We start from the raw sequence: 19893 nt of genomic DNA, 5'->3' as shown, positions 1-19893 counted from the left end.
CATCTATGTAATGGCATTTTTTAATGCCATTACATAGATGCATTTTTAATTATGCTTCTCTATCCTGGCAAAATCCCCCAAAGTTTTGTTTTATTACCTCTGGTAATGTGACCGTAGGGTGATGCACTGCACTGGTTCTGTTCTTTGAGCACTCGCAACTGGCCCAGGCCGGAATTTGGTATTTGTCCCAAATGAGGGGAAAGCTGGTAGCGTGGAGGGAAGCAGGAGAAAACTGTGCCTCCAGTGCTGGTGGTACGACGTTCTCACCGAGGGCTTTGCTGGTGGGCAGGGCCGGACCAGGCTGGGGCCACTGCTGTTGCCATTGACACCATCGTGTCTGTTTGTCTTGACCATTGAAACAGCTTTTTTAGTAACTTATTGCTTAAAATGTAATGGAAAAGATGCTGGTGACTTTTTTCCCTATTTCTTGGTCTCATAATTTTGATGAAAGTAGTTTTGTTTTATCATGGTCAGAGTACTCTCTGAATAATACTGTTGTGGGCCCTAAGTAGGGAAGCAGGGAAAATTCACCGTGTGCTCCTGCTTTTGCTGAATGTGTCACCCACAAACCAGTCTTCTGGCTTCTTGGTGAGCATGGTTGTAGAAGACTGAACCTTTTGCTTTCCTCAGATACAGGGGAGCAGCTCTATGAACTAACAGATCCACTGGCAGTTCTCTGTCGCAAATTGGGGTCTTATTTTATGAATGGTGCCCAACAGATTGTTTCTCTTGAGTTCTACTGGAAAAACTTTCACATTCCCAGTATGTCCCACCCTCCCTTTACCCCTAAAGTGCAGTGTTCTTGTTCGCATCACAAACACAGCCAGGTAGTCTCAGAAGGAAAACTGAGTTTTGTGGTGTTTTTAGCATTGTAGATTGCAGCAGAAAGAGATGAAGTTGGAATGTCAGCTACTTCATAAAAAGTGTGCCTTTTGGATAATTCATGTGCCTCAGCTGGAGAATGAATATCTGTGGCTTTTGAACGTTTGACTTGCATAGCAGTTGTTGCGTTGGCGTGAATTGTTGCCTGTGGATTGCAGCTTGAGTATTTATTAAGAAAATAAAGCTCAAGAGGGAAATGGAGGGAAATGGACCTAAGAGCTGAATGTGGTGTTAACTTAAGTCAGTGGAAAACCAGAAGCTGAGCGGCAAGATGCATGAAGCGTGCAGACAGCCCTTCCTGTGCGGGCTGACTGCAGCATCCCGCAGGGGCCGTGGTGGTGGGAGCTGGTATCGCCTGCTCTGGAAGTGCTCGACAGAGCAACAGCCAAATGCCCCCCAAACCCTGACTGTGCGTGAACTGCGGCGGGGAGGGGAGGAACTGGAACACACTTGTTAAGCCAAATGAGGTCAGTATTAGAGACCTCCTGGCATGCCTCCTGCTGTGTTTTGTCACACCACTGTATTGTATGTTGGAGTCCCCAGAGAGGACCAGGGCTTGCCAGCAGAGGGCTTTTCCTTAGGTACTTCCAGGCCGGTGGTCTGCAGTGGATGCCCACCACACCGTCACCTGTGCTGCCCTGTGAATGCTGACCTGTAAGCTGCCAGCTGGCTCCTCACCCACCCCTGGCCAGTGCCCTGTGTGATCCTGATGTGCTCTAACTCTTTGTCCTGACTGTCCAGCTTCTCCTTCACGAAGAGGCTGCGTCCATCCACAGCAGCACTTCAGGCTTGTGAGCTATCCCACAGCATCGGTCACCCGGGTGAGACCGTGGCCCTGCAGCTGCACATGGACCTCTGTTCCTCCTGCTTGCTGCCTTGCTCGAAGGTCACCTGGTTGTGCTGAGTTTGCAGAAGTATGAGATTTCCCCACAGCACTGTCCCGTGGGCACTTTATTGCACATCGACACCCAAGTGGGCTCCTTGTCCTCTGTGTTGTTCAGTACGAGGTTTCCCTCTGCACGCAACCCCACACCTTTTGCTTTCCAAAGGACAAAACAGCAGGTACGGAGAGGGAAATGTTGAAGGCAGACCCTTCCCACTGAAGATCAATCCTGCAGGGGTTTGGATGGGTTAAAGAGGTCCCTTGCTGGGGAGAGAGGCAGGATTCAGGCAAATTCAGGTCTGTGCCTTTCCTAGTGTGTCCAGGGACGTGGTGGGTGCCTGTACCTTGATGTCCTCGTTCTCCTGTTTGCTGCACTAACATGAGTTGTGCTCTGGAAGCCAAATCAAAGTCAACCAGTGCAGATCCATGAGTTTCCTTGCATCTGACTTGCTGCAGCAATTCCGTGACTGGTGTTTGCTGGCGGCATTTCAACTGCAGGATGCTGGCAGCATGCAATGGAGCATGCTCGGTGCATCCCAGGTTTTGGGGCATGAGGTCTGATACTTCTATTTGGACCAAGCTACTTCAGTTGAAGTAGCTTTCACAAGGAAAATCTTGTAAACCAAGCTTCAGTCCCATATGTGGATAGAAATAGGTTCTCAATACTCTAAATTCAGTTCAGTTTGTCCAATTAAGATCTCTGAGGTCTCTTCCTGGTACACTGACCTTACTGGTCCATGACTGCTGTCTGCTATAACTTCCTTTTCCTCTTTGCATCTCTGCCTATCTTTATTAAACCTGGCTTTGCCACTGCTGGGATTTTTAAACAGATTTAAAAGATTGGGTTCAAATATTTCCTTGCATTATTTTTTTTTCTTTTTTCCCCTCTTGTTATCCCGGCCAAGTCATTTAAAGTTATGCTTTAATTTCCTAGCACAGATGTTACAAAGAAGTGAACTTCGAAATGACAGTTCCCAGGCTGGAGGTGAGCTTGCAAGCGGGACCACAGGCTTCTTGGTAATTCAGTAGCAGGTTGGGCTCTGGCCAGCAGTGGTTGTTCCCAGAAGCAGGATTGTTAGGGGGAAAAGTTTTGGACCTGCTGCACTGGAATGATTGCACAGAGTATCGAAGCCAGTGGTAGAAACATGAAAGTAGGTTCTTATCACTTATTTTTTCATTCTTTCTCCTCCTCTTCTATGCCAACTTGTTGCTCTTCACAGCCCTTTCCTGGACCTTTGCTTGACCAAGACTCCAGGCTGATGTGCGCATAAGCTGGGTCTGTTCAGGTGGTCTTGGGGCATGTTCACAGTTGGGCTAGAGACTTTGTAGTGGTGACTTCATCTCAGAAGAATTCGAGGTGAGTGGTCAGGCCTTATAGGAGCTTTTGACACACAAAATTTGTATTTTGAAACACAGAGATGGAAACTGTTTAGAAATTTTTTTTGGTTTATTTTTTTGTTTTTATTTGGCTTATTGTTTTGGTTTATTGGAACATTTTCACAGCATATTTATCACAAAGCTCTGAGATTCTGCTGGTGCGTGCACATGGGCACTAGGAGCTGCAGCGCAGTTACAGTACAGAGCACCCTTTGCATGCCTGGCTTTCAGCTCCGCCACCTTTTGGAAAACCTCTTTTTCCTTTTGCTTGGACTGCTCTTGAAAGTTAAGATTTCCTTTAAACTCTTAAACCCTTTTGGAAGTTAAGGAAGAAGAATAATAAACAACAAAAAAGACCCAGCCAAAATTCTAGTAGTGTTTTTTTCAGAGCTGGTATTTGAAACTTGAGACACTTGCTGGCTCTAGGAAGCTGTGTGTGGTTTGACAAGTGGAGCAGTGAAGAAAGCTTTGAGAAGGAGTATTTGAAAAATGCCAAAGCAAAAAGATGTGAGAAAACGGTAGACTGTTACCTGCTTGCTAAACATTATCTGATACAGGCTAAAACCACACAGGCTGGTTAGAACTGACATCCTATGTGGATGCTTCTATGCATCCGATGTAGAGTTCTTTTGGTCTTCCAGCTCCACCCCTCTTTTCTTCTTCTGTTTTTCCCTTTAAGGGCTTCTTTTGCTCATAAGCAGCAGCGGGGCTGGAAGTCACGCACCTGCAAGGCCTGTTTGACCTTCTGGGTATCAGTCGGCGTCAGTTTTATGTTCAGTGGGAAAAGGCACCCTTGTCCAGAGCAGGCAGGAGTTGGAGCCGTGCAGACGGGTGCGGATGAGACCGCCCAGGTCCTCAGCTGCGTCTTGACGCTGTTCTTTCTGCCGGCAAAGCCTGGCCACTGCCGTCTCTGCGGTCAAAGTTCTCGTAGGTGGTGTCTTGCGGCTGTGGCCTGGCAGTAGAAGAAGTGAAGAAGGTGAGGACACATTTCTGGCTGCTCTAGACTTTGTAAATAGCTTCAGACAGTAGTTAAGGAGTGTCAGAGTGTCTGCAGCACCGTCTGGTACGGATCCTCCCGGCTGCAGCAGGTGGGTTTTATGTGTCTGAGCTGTATCTAATGTTTTACGTTTTAAAGCATCCAGAAGGATCTCGTACGCAGTTCGTGCTAACTACTGCTGCTGCCCTGCTGCTCAGAGCCTCAGGAGGTTGTGACAGACCTCTCCTGGGAAGGATCCTCTCATGTAGGGCGTGGAGGATCTTGGGTTTTAAGCTTTCATCTACATACATATACAATTAAGGGTGCAGTATGGTTTAGACACTGTTAAATCACCAACATTGTGCTTTTGTGAGTAATTACGACAAATTTAACTGTAGGATTGTATTCCCCATTGCCTCTTTGGCTGTGTCCTGATGCTGTGAGCATCTTTCTTGGGTAAGGTGAGGGAAGGAGACATCACACAGGGATAACCCAGGCTGGAAGAGAGCAGCCCCAGGCAGATGTAATTTTACTGATTTCAGGTACAGCTTCTTTAGGCTTAGCCTAAGGATTGGTTTTGTTTTTTAGTTTGTATGCATTTCCTCTCCCTCCTGCTCCATCCCTTTCTGGCTCGGCCACCACAGGTTTCAGAAGCGTCCACGATTAGTGGTGTGATGGGGAATGGGAAATGCTGAGGGTTGTGTGGGAGCATGGTATGGATGCCAGCCAAAGAATCAGGCCCTGCCACACCTGACCTGGCTCTGTGGTGGGCTGGTTTGTATCTCCGTACCTTCTTTCACCCTTGCAGAGCTCATCAACTTTGATGTGGGTGCTTTTTCTGCTCCATTAGAGGCTGGGGTGCAGAGGGAGGGGAAGGTCTCTGTTGTGCAGCTTCCCCTCTCTTGTCCATCATTCCTCAAGTCTGGCCCAGACCCCGTGCCAGCCCGTCCCTTGGGTGGGTGGTTCTTTTGCTAATGTGGCTTCCTACCATCCTCTGGTCCTATGGCCCACCTAAACTGCTAGCCCTTTGCTGCTGCAGCATCCATGTGTCATGGTTTCTCCAACCTACTTCCCGTCCTTGTCACATCAGTGGGGCCTCCTCAGCTGTACCCAAGCCAGGGCCTCCTTCCAGCAGTGCCCAAGCCTTGGTCCCTCACACGGGTTCATCTGGCCATCAGCCCAACCATGTCCTTGTCCCAGGAGCCCGCTCTCAGGCCAGAAGGTTGTTGCCAGGACGAAGGACATGTATTTCTCTCTTTAGCCATCTCCACCCCTCCTGATGGATAACATGAGTAGAAGGCAAGACATCCTTACCGGGCCAGGCTGGATGGAGTGGAGGAGGGACCTGTGAGGTGGGAAGGAAGATGTGGGTTAGCAATGTGGTCAGAGTGAGATGGGGAGTCAGGGCTGACCTAGAGCTGTTGGGAAGCTGCAATGGGGGGTGTTTGTGACACTCCAGTGAATGGAGAGAAGACCTTGTGTCAGGTGTGTTGTCCTCCAGTGGGACTGGGAATTAGGCACTGGAGTATAAGGAACAAAGCATTTCTTTGGTTGGTCTTAGACCTTCTACACTTTGAGACAACTGGTGGCTTTTTCAAGGTGTTGACAGATGAGTCATGGTGAGATGACATCTTGTCCAGCCTGAGACATAGAGCCTGGGGTCCCTCCTGGTCCCCTTTTCCCCATGCCATCACACAGCAGGGGTGGTGGGCTGGGGGCTAGCAGCCTCCGGGCTTCTTGAGAGGTCTCACCCCTCAGTCCGTGAGCTGATTCTCATCTCCTGTGAGCTGGGGTTTCCCTGCTGTCATGGCCCTGGTGTGGCTGGGAGGTGGGATTTCACTGGTGATGGGGAAGCACCCGGGTGGCGAGGCCCAGGGGACCGAGAGGGGCAGTCTGTAAAAGGAGGATGCTCACCCCAGGAGATTGAACTGTTGCATGGGATACAGTGAAGGTAAATCCTGCCTATGGTCTACAAGGGAAGAGGTAGTAATTAGTCTGCTTCGAAGAGAAGAAAAAAAATAACCTGTGCCTACAGATTCTCCACTAATTGCCCATCTGTTAGTTAACCTTTCTCCTCGGGCACAGGGAAAATCCTGCTCCCTCTGCTTTTCCGAAGGTCCCTTCCCAAAGGAGACATCTTCTCTGCAGGCTGTGACCAGCCAGCCAGGATGTCCCTCCTACTTATATTTCCCATTAGAAATGTCCTTCTTCTAGGGTGGCAAATGATAAAATCATTAAAAAAACCCAACCCAAAACAAAGCCAACCCCTCCTGCCTGACTTAACCTGCCGCATCCCTCCGCTGGTTACCAGTCTGATGGAGGAAGACTACTGAGGGAAACTGCGATACGTACCTCCTCTTGAGAAAGCGGTGAAGCTCAGTATCACCAGCAAAATGAGCACTTTGATTCCCAGCGGCACAAAGATCAGGATCAGGAAGAAGGAGCTGTTGGATGCTTTGAATTTATAGAAGTACACAGCCCCCTCTGCTCTCCCATGGCTGTTGACGGCAGTACAGGTGTATTTTCCATCGTGGATGAGGTACCGGAGCTCCTTGGTGACACGATGGTTCATGCTGGTGATGGTGGTGATGTTGCTGTAGGGTGGGCCGGTCCAGGTCAGGGCAGGCACTGGCTCCCCCTCGGCGGTGCAGCGTGCCTGGAAGGTGCGATCCCTGTTGGAGCTGACGGTGATGTTAATGATCCTGGGGGCAGCTGCAGGAATCGCAACAGGGGAGGGAAAGTGTGTCAGGCTTCAGAGGTGTGTGTAGCCTGGAGTGAGCTGTCGGTCTTGGTGGACCCTCAGCATGTTATATCAGGGTAATTCTGGGAACCAACCTCCCCTTCCTTGTTTTTCTTAGCACTTTCCTTAGATTTCCCCACCCTGCCTGTGTTGGATAGAGAAGCAAAGGGATTCACCTAGCAAAGCCTGTGTGCAAGGATGTGTATTCTACCTCTGATTTATGCCTGTAATGGCTCACACAGTTGTCTCAGCTTTGGTCAGCTTCAGCTGATGTCACCTTCCACGGTGGCAGAAGGCGGAGACACTGTGCTGTAGCAGGGTAGTCATCCATGAAGATGGGCGGCTTTCTGCAGATGCACCATGAATTGCAGCCCTGTGCTGTCCGTCATGCAGGCACAGGTGCAGTTGGGGACATTTTCAGACTGGCTGCGTCTGCGCATGGTCCAGGACAAGGCAGCCATGGTGCTCCTGCAAGCATCTCGTGGCTGTGCCTCTGGTCTCAGACCTCCAGAGTATGCACGGATGGATCTGTTTGTAGGCCCTTTGCTCAGTGCCCGAGACCTGCCAGATTTAGCAAGTTCTGATCAGGGAGCGGTTACACTCCTTGCTACAACCTATTTTTGATGTTTTTCTCCAACCCTGTAGTGAGACTACCAAACAGCTGGTGTAGGTTCCTGGTTGCTTTGGGGTAACACACTGATACCAAGACAGGGCCACTAATTTTATATCCTGTATTGGAGCGTATGGGGTTGTGTGACTGAATGAACTGTGGTAGAGACTGTTTGGGGAGATGCAAAATGCTAAGAGGTGCACTGCTGAACATGTCATCCTTTGTCTAGTCTGCTGAGGAAGCGTAGCTGGTATGACCAAGCTTGTCCTAACCTTCCATCCTTTCCTCTTGAGCCATTTAATGCATTTGGTTCCTAAAGGCATTGTGAAAACCGGAGAGAACTAAATGAGCATCCTCATGGAGGAAAAGCAGGAGTTCAATATTGATTTCAGTTTTTGTCAGGCTAGGCAACAAATGTATAGCTTGCAACCGGCTACATCGTGTCTTCTTCCTTGTCTGTGTAATGCAGGAGTTTGAGGCTGGAGGACTGATGCGTAAGGAAGCTAGCTGTGTTAGTTGTATGCCATGTGTCTATGTGTTTTGGTCTTTAACTTTTTAAGCATTATTTAACCCCTTCCATTCATACTGTCAGGGTCTATTCCCAAAGCAGGGTGCAGCTTGGGTGCCGTATCTGTGTGTGTTATCGTTCCTCTGGTGTTAAGCCCCAGGCAGCCCCTGAGAGACAGACCTTGCTGCCATCCTGTTCTGGTCACGCTGTGTATGTGGGTGTTCAGGAGCTGCTCCAAGTGAAGGAAAACCTTGACTACACAGAACTGCCCAAGAAGTAACCGACCTTATCCTCAGGTTCCATCTGGATGCCCACAGGTATAAGGCAGTTTCACTTCGCAAGCAAAATCATCCAACACGTGGCACCTCTGCCCTCATGGGTAAGGTCTGAGCCAGTTCCCGAGGCCACTTGGGTCTCCTGGCCCTCCCTTGATCTGTGAGCACACCCTGGGAGATGGGATTAGCGTTTGAGGTTTGTTATCTGAGCTGGTTTTTCAGGCTGTTTATGTTTCTTGCTCCAGGAGAGTCTGGATCTACAGCACCTGTGTACCAGGTATCTTGTCTTTCTGATCCCCTGTTACCATCCAGGTGGTCTTGTGCTTACATTTGCTAACATGTGCTCAGCACCCAAGCTCTCCTGTTTAGATTCTGATGAAGAGGACGGCTTTAACCCCACCCCGTGGGCTGCTGACCCCCATTTGCCTCTCTGCTGCCTGCTCAGACCCTGTGCTGCAGGACAAAGTGGGATGTCCAGGACTTGTCTGGCTCTTACCCCAGCAGCCAGAGCCTGGCTGTTTCCTTTCCAGTTTCATTCCTGTTCCCTTCCCTGCATTGTGCTCATCACCTTGTGCTGGAAGGCTGTGGAAGGCAACGAGTATTCCCTGCCCCAATGTTACAAACTATCCATGGAGCTGGAAAACACAACCCTTTGGAAGAGCAGGTCAGCTCCTGTTACCATCTCATTTTCCACATCTTGCAGCTCTCACTTCCCTACGGGGTGGCGTTGGCTCTACTGCCCTCTTACCAATCAAATGCAGCTTTATCCCATTCCTGCTTTCATACTTGCTGTGGATATCTCCGGACAGCTCTACCCGGCAGAAGTATCTCTCGCTGTCACTCCAGGTCAGATTGTCAATCCTGATGGAAAGGTCCTTGTGCCGGGGGTTGCCAAGCAGTTTGTATTTGTTTTTGTGGCTGATGGCAGTCTTACAGAGCTCACTGGTGCTCTGACTGATGCACTTGAAAACTATTGTGCCGTTGTAGGGTTCCTTGATCCTCCAAATGGCAGTGAGGGTCCGGTCAAATGTTTTGTAGGGGTGTGTGAAAGTACAGGGCAGGATAACCATCTTCCCGAGTTCACCGGTGACATCAGATGGGACGTGGACGGACCAGCCGTTGGACTGCACACCTAGAAGCAAAAAAGATGATCGACTGATTCATGTGGGGTGTTTAAGGCCATCCTTCCTGCGTCTGCTTTGTTGTTGGTCGGAAAATGTTCCTGTGGTGGGCCCTGTGTTGCTTGCTGAGGACCTGCAGTTGGTTGCGCAGCCCTGTTACTGAGACTGGATGTGGTACCAGTTGGCACCAGAGCTTGAGGGACTGATCAGCTCATGTTGCAAGTGATTTAATTTGTTTGACAAGTGACCGATAGCACCTGAAGTTGTGCAACACACTTTTGCAGTTAACAGACGTCTATGTGCTTAGATCAACCAAATTATCTCTTCAAAAGGAAAAAAAAAAGGCTAAAAATAAAAATTTTGCATGCATTCAGAAATCTGGTGGCTTTAGGCACTGAAGTGCATTAAGTGTAGCAGCCCTGCATTTGAGTGCATGCACACACTGTAGTATTAAGTTATGTAATACGTACTGTATATATATAGTATTATGTTATAGTGTCTGTTATGCTACTCAGTTGGTGGTTGCATTACCCCTGAGGAAGGTAGTAACAGCTGATGTTTCTCATGATCAATGCTGCTATCATCACAAAGTAGCATCTTACTCATCAGCTGTGACAGGATCTGAATAAAGACTTGAAGGTGCTCATCTTAAGGAAGGCTGCTGAGAACAAGTAAGTTCCCTGTATCTGTGTCGTCGGATGGAGGATGCCCTTGGCAGCAGAGAAGGCATCTCCCTGCTAGCAGAGCAAGCTGTCACGGTGTGGACTCTAGCTGCCACTGTCTTCCCAGACAGGCCTTGTCCTGGTGTCATGGTGAGGGAAATCCTGAGTTTTCCGGCTGAGGTGTCACAAATGGTTGGGATTTTGCTCCCTTGGCCAAATTTAGTTACAGTAAATCCTAGTGCAGTCTGGGGAGCTGCACCTTGCTGCCACCAGACCCAATCTGATCATTTTTGTCTAGTGATGAAAACAGCCTTCCCCTGAACGGATGCTCCCCACCTTTGAAATATATCGGAAAACTAAATGTCTCACCCATTTCTCTTCCCTAGGAACCACCAGCACCAACAAACAGCACTTGCAGGCAGTGCTTTCTGTATAGATATGTGTATCCATCCACTGCCTTGCTAATTGCAACAGCTGTAGCAGCAGATTGTGGCTTCAGGACCGTCTGTGGCTTACATTCCTGTCTTACAAAACTCACTTGATGACTTCATTAAATCAGGAGCTTCCCCCTCAATAGCTGAGAATAACTGCAAAAAAAAAAAAGTAAAGGTGTCCTGTAAGCAGTTGCCATCCATCCCTCGTCTAGCTGGCTTTGCTGCGGTCTGTGGGCATTCAGCTGTTGGGTTGCTCCTGTAAACACTAAGATAAGATTTGTTGCTTGTTCATATACCTGTTCTCCATAATATTTGGCAAATACCTCGGTGGTGGTGCAGCCTGTATCACTCCATTGTGCGCTGCACAATGGACAAAGGCCAGTGTAGGACTGGTTCTGTGCTGTTATTTATCTGGAATCAGTGCCAAGCCAGTATTTTGGTTACGGAGATCTGGAGCCGGGCTGCCTTATGATTCATTATAATGATATGAGATCCTTTTGCAGCCTAGGGAATCTCATATTCAAGGTTACATGGCCACTGGAGCTCTGGGAAGCTCCTGGACCTTGAGCACAAAGAGCTGGCAGTGAAAACAGAAATGCTTTCTAGTGTATTTCATGTTATTTTGGCTGTTTTACAGCATGTTACTGTAACCCTTGCTTTTGGAGAACTGCAGATCATGTGCTTTTGAGTACATGATTTGCTTTTTGCTTTTCTCTGCCACCTTTTCGGTTTGCAGTTTTTGAGTATCTCAAGCAAAGAATATTATTTTTAGCACGTAAATATCCCCTTGCCTTTTACGTGAGAGAAAATGTTAAAACCACGTACTTCTAATGTTACCAGCTCCACCCATTTCTGTGGAAACACAGTTTGCCTAGGTTATGAGTAGGGGGAGTTGTCAGCGTCTTGTGCATAATTTAACCTTAACCTTAAAACTTCAGAGTGGTATGTGTTTTGTGGCTTCCTCCTGCTAATATCCAGCCTCCATTTGTTCCTGGAATTGAAGCTTTCACAAGAAATGGAGAAAGCCATAGGCAAATCGCCTACACACTTAACCCTGAAAAGGATTCATCAGGTCAGGGTATCTGCTAGTTGTCAATGGAAAAATCATGAAGACAGGAACAAGATCAAGAGCTGGAGACCACCACAGACCCTAGCCTTGCTCTAGCAAATACTGTTTGACAGTATATCCAAGCAAATCCCATTGAGTTTAAAGGAACTTAAGTGCATACTTGAGGGTAAACATGAGCTTGTGCTAACTGGAGCACATTGTTATGTGTTGCACAGTAACTCCTAGGAAAGGGACACAGTGCTGCTGGGTGGTGGTAGAAATGCTGCATCCAACTGATGCTGCAGGAGAAAAGTTAGATCAACTCCCTGCACAAGTCAGAAAAGCAAAAAAAAAAAAAAAAAAAAAAAAGGCAAAAAACCCCCACCCCACTCTCAAACCAAAGACCTCTGTGGCAATTGCAGAAGAAAGCTGTTGAGTTTTCCCAGTATTCTTACCTGTACCCAGAATTTCAGCATCCTCTTAAACAATGTGATGGCATGGTGCAGTTCATGGAGAGTTTATCGTACTAGGTAATTCCCCTGGCACTTTGACCAGAGCAAGAAGAAAAGCCCTGATCAGACAGGGATTCATAACAAGCTCAGAACTCACCCTTCCTGGAGATGCGAAGGAGGAACAGAAGAAAAAAGCCAAGCTCTCTCATGCTGGTTGACGTTCTCCACTGAGGTGTATCAGCAGACCAGAACAGCCTCCACTACATCTGAGCTGCTGGTCTTGCAGTCACAAAAGTTTTTTCCAGGGATGGAAGAAGTTGTGGTTTTCCTCTCCTTGGAGGCAATGAGTTGTCTAGCTGAACCAGCTTTAAATTCAGTTATTAATAGGTTTGTGGTCAGTCATGTGAAAAATATGGAGTATTATCATTTTCCAGCTAAAGGAAGGGGACTGCAGAGTGGGGCTGCAAGCAACCACTCCACGTGTGTGCTGGGGCAAGAGGGGATGGCTTTCAAGTGCCACCACATCAGCAACCTGGAGGAAACCCTCACAATCTGCTTCAGGAGGTGGCAAGCAAGACCCTTGCTCTCCTGGTTTGAGGCAGTTCCTCCTCCTGAACTTGGAGCTTGCAAGCCAACTGTGCTTTACCCCTTGTGCTCACTGGTTGTTGTCATCCCTAGGTGTAAAAAAAACCCCTCTGCCACCACCACCCTGTTTTGAAATCATCTGGTTGTGCCAAGGTTCAGTGTTGGAAGAGCGCTGGGGTGTCCCCTGGAACCCTGCTCTGTCTGGACTCCCATGACCCTGACGAGTTGTGAGTCATTCTCCTCCTTGTTGTTCGAACCTGCGTTCCGAATAAGCTGAGCTCCAGCTTTTGCCCAGAATCCTTGTGTAAATGCTTGCTCTTTCCTTCTGGGTTTAGCTGTAGCAAACTTACTGTGCAGTTTGCTAATCTGCAGAGCCTGAGGCTCGTGGAGAGCTGGCCATGCTTCCCCCCACATCACCTCCCATCCGCTGATCCCGTGACATGAAGTTTAACCTTGGAGCGTGTGTTCCCTGTGTGGGTTTCGCTTGAGGTTTCCTGTTTTTGCTTCAGGCTGGAGGGAGGGTTGATGTCTGATTTCTCACCTCGCTGCTGTAGGGTCCCTCTCTCCTGTTGGGGACCCCAGCGCCCATGCCATCCCTGCTGCGGGCCGGGGGCGCGCAGCCCCTGGAGGGCTCCCAGGGCCGATGTGAGATGGTGCTGGGTCCCTGCTGCCAGCTCTGCTGTGCCAGGAGCCAGCGCCTTCCCCCACTTTGCTCCTCACCTCTTCGCCCTGAACTCCCTGTGTACGTTCCCTTCTTGTTGTGCAAAAGCTCCTAGAAGAGGGAGCATCTCTGCTGGGACAGGCTGGGAGAGCTGGGGTGGCTCAGCCTGGAGAAGAGGAGGCTCCGGGGAGACCTTACAGCACCTTCCAGTGCCTAAAGGGGCCGACAGGGAAGCTGGAGAGGGGCTCTGTACCAGGGCCTGTAGCGAGGGGACAAGGGGGAAAGGCTTTGCACTGAGAGAGGGGAGATCTAGATCAGCTGTAAGGAAGAAATTGTTCCCCGTGAGGGTGGGAGGCGCCGGCAGAGGCTGCCCGGGGCAGCTGTGGGTGCCCCGTCCCCGGCAGTGCCCACGGCCAGGCTGGGGCTGGGACCCACCTGGGCTGGGGGGAGGTGGCCCTGCCCGGGGCAGGGGGTGGGACTGGGTGGGCTTTGAAGGTCCCCTCCAACCCAAACCGCTCCACGGTTCAGTAGTATGAAGCATGTTTGTTGCTTTCTGAACCTGTTCTCTGTTCTGGTCGAAGTTAGCGTGCCTGTGAAGGGAGGGATTTCTGTTTTCCTGGGCTTTTTGGAGGAGGCTCTGAGAGTACCCAGCTGTCCTTCACAATGGCTCAGACCTGTTGCTGCTCACCAGAGAGTGGTGTTATTTTAACTAAAGACTTTGAGCCCTGCCCAGCCCCTATGCATGTCATCCTCGACCAGGAGGGTCAGGACCCACTGCTCTGACTGCTTTGCAAACTGTCCTTACTAGCCCTAAAAAGTAATATGTGCCATTGTCACCAGAGAAACCTGAGGATATGGGTGGTGGAAACAGTGAGTAAGAGACCTGAATCCTTATCCCATCTGTGTTATGTGCCTTTTTGGCATACCTTCCCCATTTATCTCCATATACTTTTTACCTGTTTTAAAACAGATATTATATTTTTTATATATAATATATATTATTTTATATTTGTATAACACCATATATAAAAAAACAAATATATAAAATATATAATAAAATAATAAATTAAACCAGATAAAAACCAAATAAAAAACAGATTAAAAAACGGATAAAAATAATAAATGGAAAATCTCCATTCATTTTATCTGTTTGTGACACTAACTTTTTGGTGTTGTGACTGTCTTCAAGCATTTCACCTCTGATGGCACAGTGGGACCCAGTGGTCTGAAGTAAAAGATTAAAGTGAAACCCATGCTAAAACCATGTGACAGTGAAGCATAAATGATTAATGGGAAGCATAGCTGTGGTTAACGCTTAGTACAAACTTCTCGCTCTCTAGTGTTTTACTCTAGCATCTCCTAGACAACTGTCTGGTAAGTCAGTAGAGAAGTACAAATCCCTTTGAGTTTTATCTCTGGACTGATTTTATTTTCACACTGTAAGATAGCTCTTTGCAATGAAGTATTTTAAAGTTTAAAATACAGAGTTGAAAACATGTAGCTGAAAATGTTTGCAAACTATTTGAATACGCCAAAAATTTTTGTTAACAAAAAAATATCCCTGCCTATATGATCCACAAGCTCTGCTATCTGTGATTTTTTTTTCTTTTTTTTTTCTGCAGTTGTGTCCTTGAATAGTATCTCGGATATCCGTAAGAAAGGCTGCTTCTGGTCCAACACCCAAACTAGGATGCCTTCCATATTCATCAAATACTGGTTTTCTTCCTGATAAATCTATTTTTAAGGGCTGTAGGTGATGACAGCAATTGCTATGCTACTCTATTAATATTTTTCTTAGGTGCTTGTACAAAAGCAACAATCAGAGGTCTGGTCCCAGTGACACTCCAGTTTCTGGTGTTTTCTTGTGCTATGAAAATACATGGCATCTGGAGAAAGAGAAAGGCATGGAAACTTGTGGGTTTTCCTACTCAGAAAACAGATCAATGCATTTAAATAAAAATAACTTGTAAAAAACCCCCACAAAACCCACAAAAACAAACCTAAAGGAACCTGTAAATACAAGCAAATAGCAATCAAATATAGGCCAGTGGCAAATTTGCAGCCAGAGGCAGAGATGTATCTGCCCACTCTGCCAATGCTACAGCCAGTTCGTGCTGCTCTCTTTGGCAGCTGCAGGGGAGTATCTCACATCCCCATCGCCTTCCTGGCTGTGTCTGGTCCAGAGAACAGCAGTCTTGGAGTTTTGAAGGTTACCTTTGGATCGAACTGCCGACACCAGCCTTTCCTCCGTGGACTGTACCTCCTCCGCCCTGGATCCTGGTGACAGCCTCAGGAGAGACTGAGAAAGGTGAGATGTATGGTGTCTGGGTGTTGCTTTGACTACATTAACCATGTCTTAGGGATGCTGTAAGGAGCTATGCACCACACCATACAGGCTGCAATTTAAAAGCACGATCTGATGGAGAAGGCACAGAACAAGGGGGGAATGATATTGAGATAAACTGATCGAGCTGGTCGGTTTTAACCTTTAACCCAGCTCCTTTTAACTTATCCCAGTTGGCTGATTTTCTTGTAAAGGTTAGCCTCTTGTAAAGTGTTCATCCCTCCTAACACCCTTAGAAATTCCCATGGTGTTTTGTGATGGATGGTTGACAAAACCTGTGGGGGCAACCCAGAACCCTGATCTCCTGGCAGACGTGCCCTCCGTTCAACCATTCCCCTTGTACCACATGCGTTGGCAAACTTGTTGGCAGAGCCCTTTGGACTTGTCAGAAGCTGCTCCATGACACCTTGTACACTTCTCTGTTGGCCACTGTGTTAAACTGCTGTGATCTGAGGATCCACCCGGTCCTGGGGTGGTGGTGATGTGAACCCAGGTTGCAACATGTAGCTGGAGATGAGCATGGAAGCGCTCGTGCCTCCTGGGGCCAGGTTTGTCACTGAGGATCTAAGCAATGAGATTTTCTGTGTGGCTGTATCTGTGTCGGTAATGCACCTGCTTACTCAAGGACTAGAACGAAGCCAGTTGTTCCCCCTCCCTCCCTTTGGATCTTAATTTCAGTTGCAAGCTTTTCTGCTTCAATTACTTCAGTAGCATGTGTAAGTCCTGCCCCATGTCCTTCGAGTGTGCCGATCTGTACATGTTAGACGCAAAAGCCTTATGCTCTGTCAAATCGGGCACTCTTCCCTGAAGGGATTCGCTCTGTGAAAATAGCTGGGAGACCACAGGAATTTTCCATCTGCCTGCTTTCTGCCAGCTGAGCAGGAGAAAGCTGAGCCATTGTCCCCTTCTTGGGGAGCTGCTGTGGGCTGCCCATCTCCCCTGTACGTCCACTTCATCCTCGCTGACCTGGAGGGAGAAAAAATCCACAGGTATCCCTACAGTGCCAGGAAAACAAGGGGTGGGAGGGATGGAGGGTGTCAAAGCCAGGCACTGCTATTGTAGGTGACACTGATCCTGCTTCCTGGCATTGAGTGTTGCTGTAGAACATGGTCACCACTGTGTAGGCTCCTGCTGATCCAATTTTGAAAGTCTACAGGTTCAGTTGCTCGCCTGTGAGGTTTTCTCAGCCCCTTACAAATGCTCCTGACCTGGGAAACTCTCCTGTCTGCCATATCATTGCTGCGAAGTCTTGAGCTGTTCCGTCACCAAAGCTGCAGCGGTAAATTGATGGAGCAGCAGCAGGGGTGCTGGTGAGCTGTTGTTGCCTCTGGTGAGCATCAACTAAAAAATGTTAAATATATATTGGGGTAATTTTCTCCTAATGGGCAATTACTCCATGAAATCCGTAGCTTGCATCATGCTATGGGCAGAGCACGGAGAACTGTTTGGAACGCCTGCAGATGGGCAGTGACATGATGTGCTCAACTTTGCCCATATGGAGGTAAGTCAAAGCCCTTGAGAGAATGAGCCTGGGGCCACTGTAATGCTAGAGCTCACCTTCTCCAGGCAGCGCTAGCGAAGGCAACTGTGTGCTAGAGGCTTGCAGGATGGGGTTGTCTCATCTCAGGACTGGGCTTGGTCCCAGGCTTAACCAACAGCGTAGGTACACCTGATTGAATCACTGCTTTGCCCTGGAACGCCTGATGTGGGCATTCAGAGTGGTGACCCTAAAAGACCTTTGGCTTGCAAGGGACATGTATGGATGTCCTCAGTGATTGGAATGGAAAGTTTTAGGACTGAACCCAACACTCCTTGGACTCATGTGAACTTACCAACCACTGTCTGTCTTCCCCTCCCCTGGTCATCCTGTCAACCAGATAAGCACCGAAGGTCTGGTCTCTGTGTGATGCTGGGATTAGCCTGAGCAAGGGGGTGAGCCAGCTGGCGAAACAGACACTAAACCTTTCCTTTAGCCTAATCCGAATGACGTGTCTGATTAAAGGTACTTGAAATGCCACCAGAAAAATGTCCGTGCCTACCCTTCCTACTGAAAGCGGGCCTGTGGAGATGGATGTGCTCTGTCTTTCCCTGCTGAATGGGCGCAGCTGGTGATTTGAGTGTATTGTGCTCCTTCAGCTGTAGATTTCACAGCCCTTCTCTGGGATGAGAGCTGCGTTGCAGCTTGGGAAAGGGTGAAGGCTGCTTATATCCATCCATTCACACAGTATCTGAAGCAGGTCCTGAACTTTCCCTTGACATAAGGCTCTTGGCCAGTGAAGCAATAGGACTGATGTGTGATCTGAGCTCTGGTCACCACCACCTCAGTGCTGTCTCACTTCACACACTCAGGGCAGATTCAAAAGCACGTAGACTAGATCTGTGGCAATGAAGAGAAACCCACCTCTCTAGCATGTGCCTCTGGAGAACACCTCTCTGCCTCTTGTTTTTACTCACAGCCCACCTTGCCTGAGATCCTGTGCCCAGCCTCTGTAGAGTTAAGTTTATTGTGGCACCTTCTCCAAGAAACACACCATTCTGTGTCCTTTGTCCTTCCTGGTGTCTGATAGTCTACTGGGTTTCATTGATCCAAATGCAAAATGTAGCTGTAATGATGATGATGTTGGTTTGGGGTTTTGGTCTTGTGGTTTTGTTGTTGTTTGGCGATGTTGATTTTCTTTTTTGTTTTTTGGATGGTTTTTTAACCCTGGAGCCCCAAGCTGTCATCTGAAATGTGATTAAGGCCTCGACTGTTTGGACATCTCCCCTTGCTCACTGGCAAACTTAGCTGAATTTCTCCTCTTGGCATTATCTGCTGCTGTGCAGCTCTGGAAGTGCTTTGACCACTGTTCAGTTTACTCACCTGTGTCAGCCACAGGTTTTCCACCCTGCATGGGTATTTTGCCATCGTGCTTGCTCTTAAATATGGCCCAACACGTGTTTGAAAGTGATAGATTTCACGGGTGGCTTGGATGACCAGAACACTGCACCTTCTGATCTGACCTGGCATGTAGCTTCTACTATAACATAGATTGTTCTCATCTGTTTCCTCCTGCTGAATTTCCAAACCTGGGTTTGACCTAGGTTCTGAGGTACCACGTGTGGTAGGAAGGAGCGAGGGAAGGCACAGCACCCACAGCCCCTGCTCAGCTGCACTGGGCCGGCGTGGGAGGAAGGGTGAGTTGGAGATGGGAAGCCAAGCTGTTGAGGTAATAAAGGAGGGAAGGCAGAGTGGTCACTCTTTCCAGTGATCTGTGTCCAGAGGTAATATTCTTTGACAGCCTTGACTTGATTGTCCCAGGACTGTCTACATTGCAGTTAAATCTGCAGCTGAGTCACAGGCAGAGGCACGTGTATTTTAAGGGCATTGCAACCACTTTAAGGCCACCACTGCAAATATTTTTTGTGGGCAGCTCATGACCTGTGTGAAGGGCAAGCAGTGTAGGTACTATTGAAAGAGGAGACCTTTCCCTGAATTCCTGGCAGAGCCTGTCAGCGTGAGATCAGCTCCTTTCTAGCTGAGACAGGAACCGGTTGAGATGAAGCTAGCACCATTCCTGGCCCTGATGGAGTGACCTGCCCTTGGAAGGGTTTAGGGGAGGAAACATTTTTTGCTCTCTGTTTTTGCAGAAGGCAGATTAAAAATGGTCTTGTGTTGCTGTTTTATCTTGTTTGAGGCTGTTCTTCTAGAGTTGAGTGTGTTCCATGGGTATGATGTTTTTATCGATGCAGCCAACAGGGCTGAACAGGCCGTACTGATAAGGCATTACTGCCTGCGTGTTTACTCCGTGTACCTTCACCTCAGGAAACATTTCTGGTAGTAAAAGGAACATTCAGTGGCAATAGATGGCAAACTGTTATCAGTGCTTCTCCAGCGTGCTCCATCCTGCCTTCAAACCATAGCACTTGCCTATGTTTGTGTTGGTACATGCCCAAGACTGGCAGCTTCTCCTTCTGTGTTGTTGGTACTGGGATCTGCTGGATGGGAAGGTCCCAGAGATGGAACTGCCAGGAAGAGACATGTGAGCTGCAGCATACACAGGCATTTCCTTTTGATTCCTCTGGTCCCCGATAGCAGAGGCCTGTTCCCAAAGAGCCGGTGCTAACACTTTCAGGCCAATGTAACCTTTATTTAATTGCACTATAGCTGCAACCTCATATGGCCCTCTAGATACCAAGCGAGATAAGGCTCCAGCCTAGGGGAGCTCACACTCATTAGCAGTGATGGATTATGACATTGACTCCTGGGATTAAGATCAGAGGCCGATAAGGTGGAGGAGAAGTGTTATGGGGAGTGCATTGTTCTTATCAGTTCTCACCACACACGAGGTTGAAGCA

General features: G+C 48.3%; 1 protein-coding gene across 1 annotated transcript; it reads right to left on the bottom strand.

Annotated features, from left to right (window-relative positions):
• Positions 1 to 3236: 3236 nt before the first annotated feature.
• Positions 3237 to 12927, bottom strand: SIGLEC15 (sialic acid binding Ig like lectin 15). The gene is made up of 5 exons (XM_013294834.3): positions 12126 to 12927; positions 9000 to 9383; positions 6471 to 6830; positions 5433 to 5463; positions 3237 to 4094 (listed from the first exon to the last, which is right to left on the bottom strand). Exons 1-5 carry the CDS (start codon positions 12175 to 12177, stop codon positions 3998 to 4000), a joined length of 924 nt encoding a protein of 307 aa, XP_013150288.2. The 5' UTR covers positions 12178 to 12927; the 3' UTR covers positions 3237 to 3997.
• Positions 12928 to 19893: the final 6966 nt, after the last annotated feature.

Source organism: Falco peregrinus, chromosome Z (assembly GCF_023634155.1).
Source record: "Falco peregrinus isolate bFalPer1 chromosome Z, bFalPer1.pri, whole genome shotgun sequence".
NCBI classification, from domain to species: Eukaryota; Metazoa; Chordata; class Aves; order Falconiformes; family Falconidae; genus Falco; species Falco peregrinus.
The sequence above is the reverse complement of the archived record's forward strand: the minus strand, read 5'-3'. Positions and strand labels throughout refer to the sequence as shown.

Excerpts from the sequence above, each read along its gene's own strand:
- SIGLEC15 (XM_013294834.3), bottom strand. The coding sequence starts at position 12,177 with ATGAGAGAGCTTGGCTTTTTTCTTCTGTTCCTCCTTCGCATCTCCAGG. Across the intron at positions 5,464-6,470 it reads CACCGCTTTCTCAAGAGGAG|GTCCCTCCTCCACTCCATCC; the intron begins GTACGTATCGCA and ends CCCACCTCACAG. Across the intron at positions 4,095-5,432 it reads ACTCCATCCAGCCTGGCCCG|GCCACAGCCGCAAGACACCA; the intron begins GTAAGGATGTCT and ends TTCTACTGCCAG.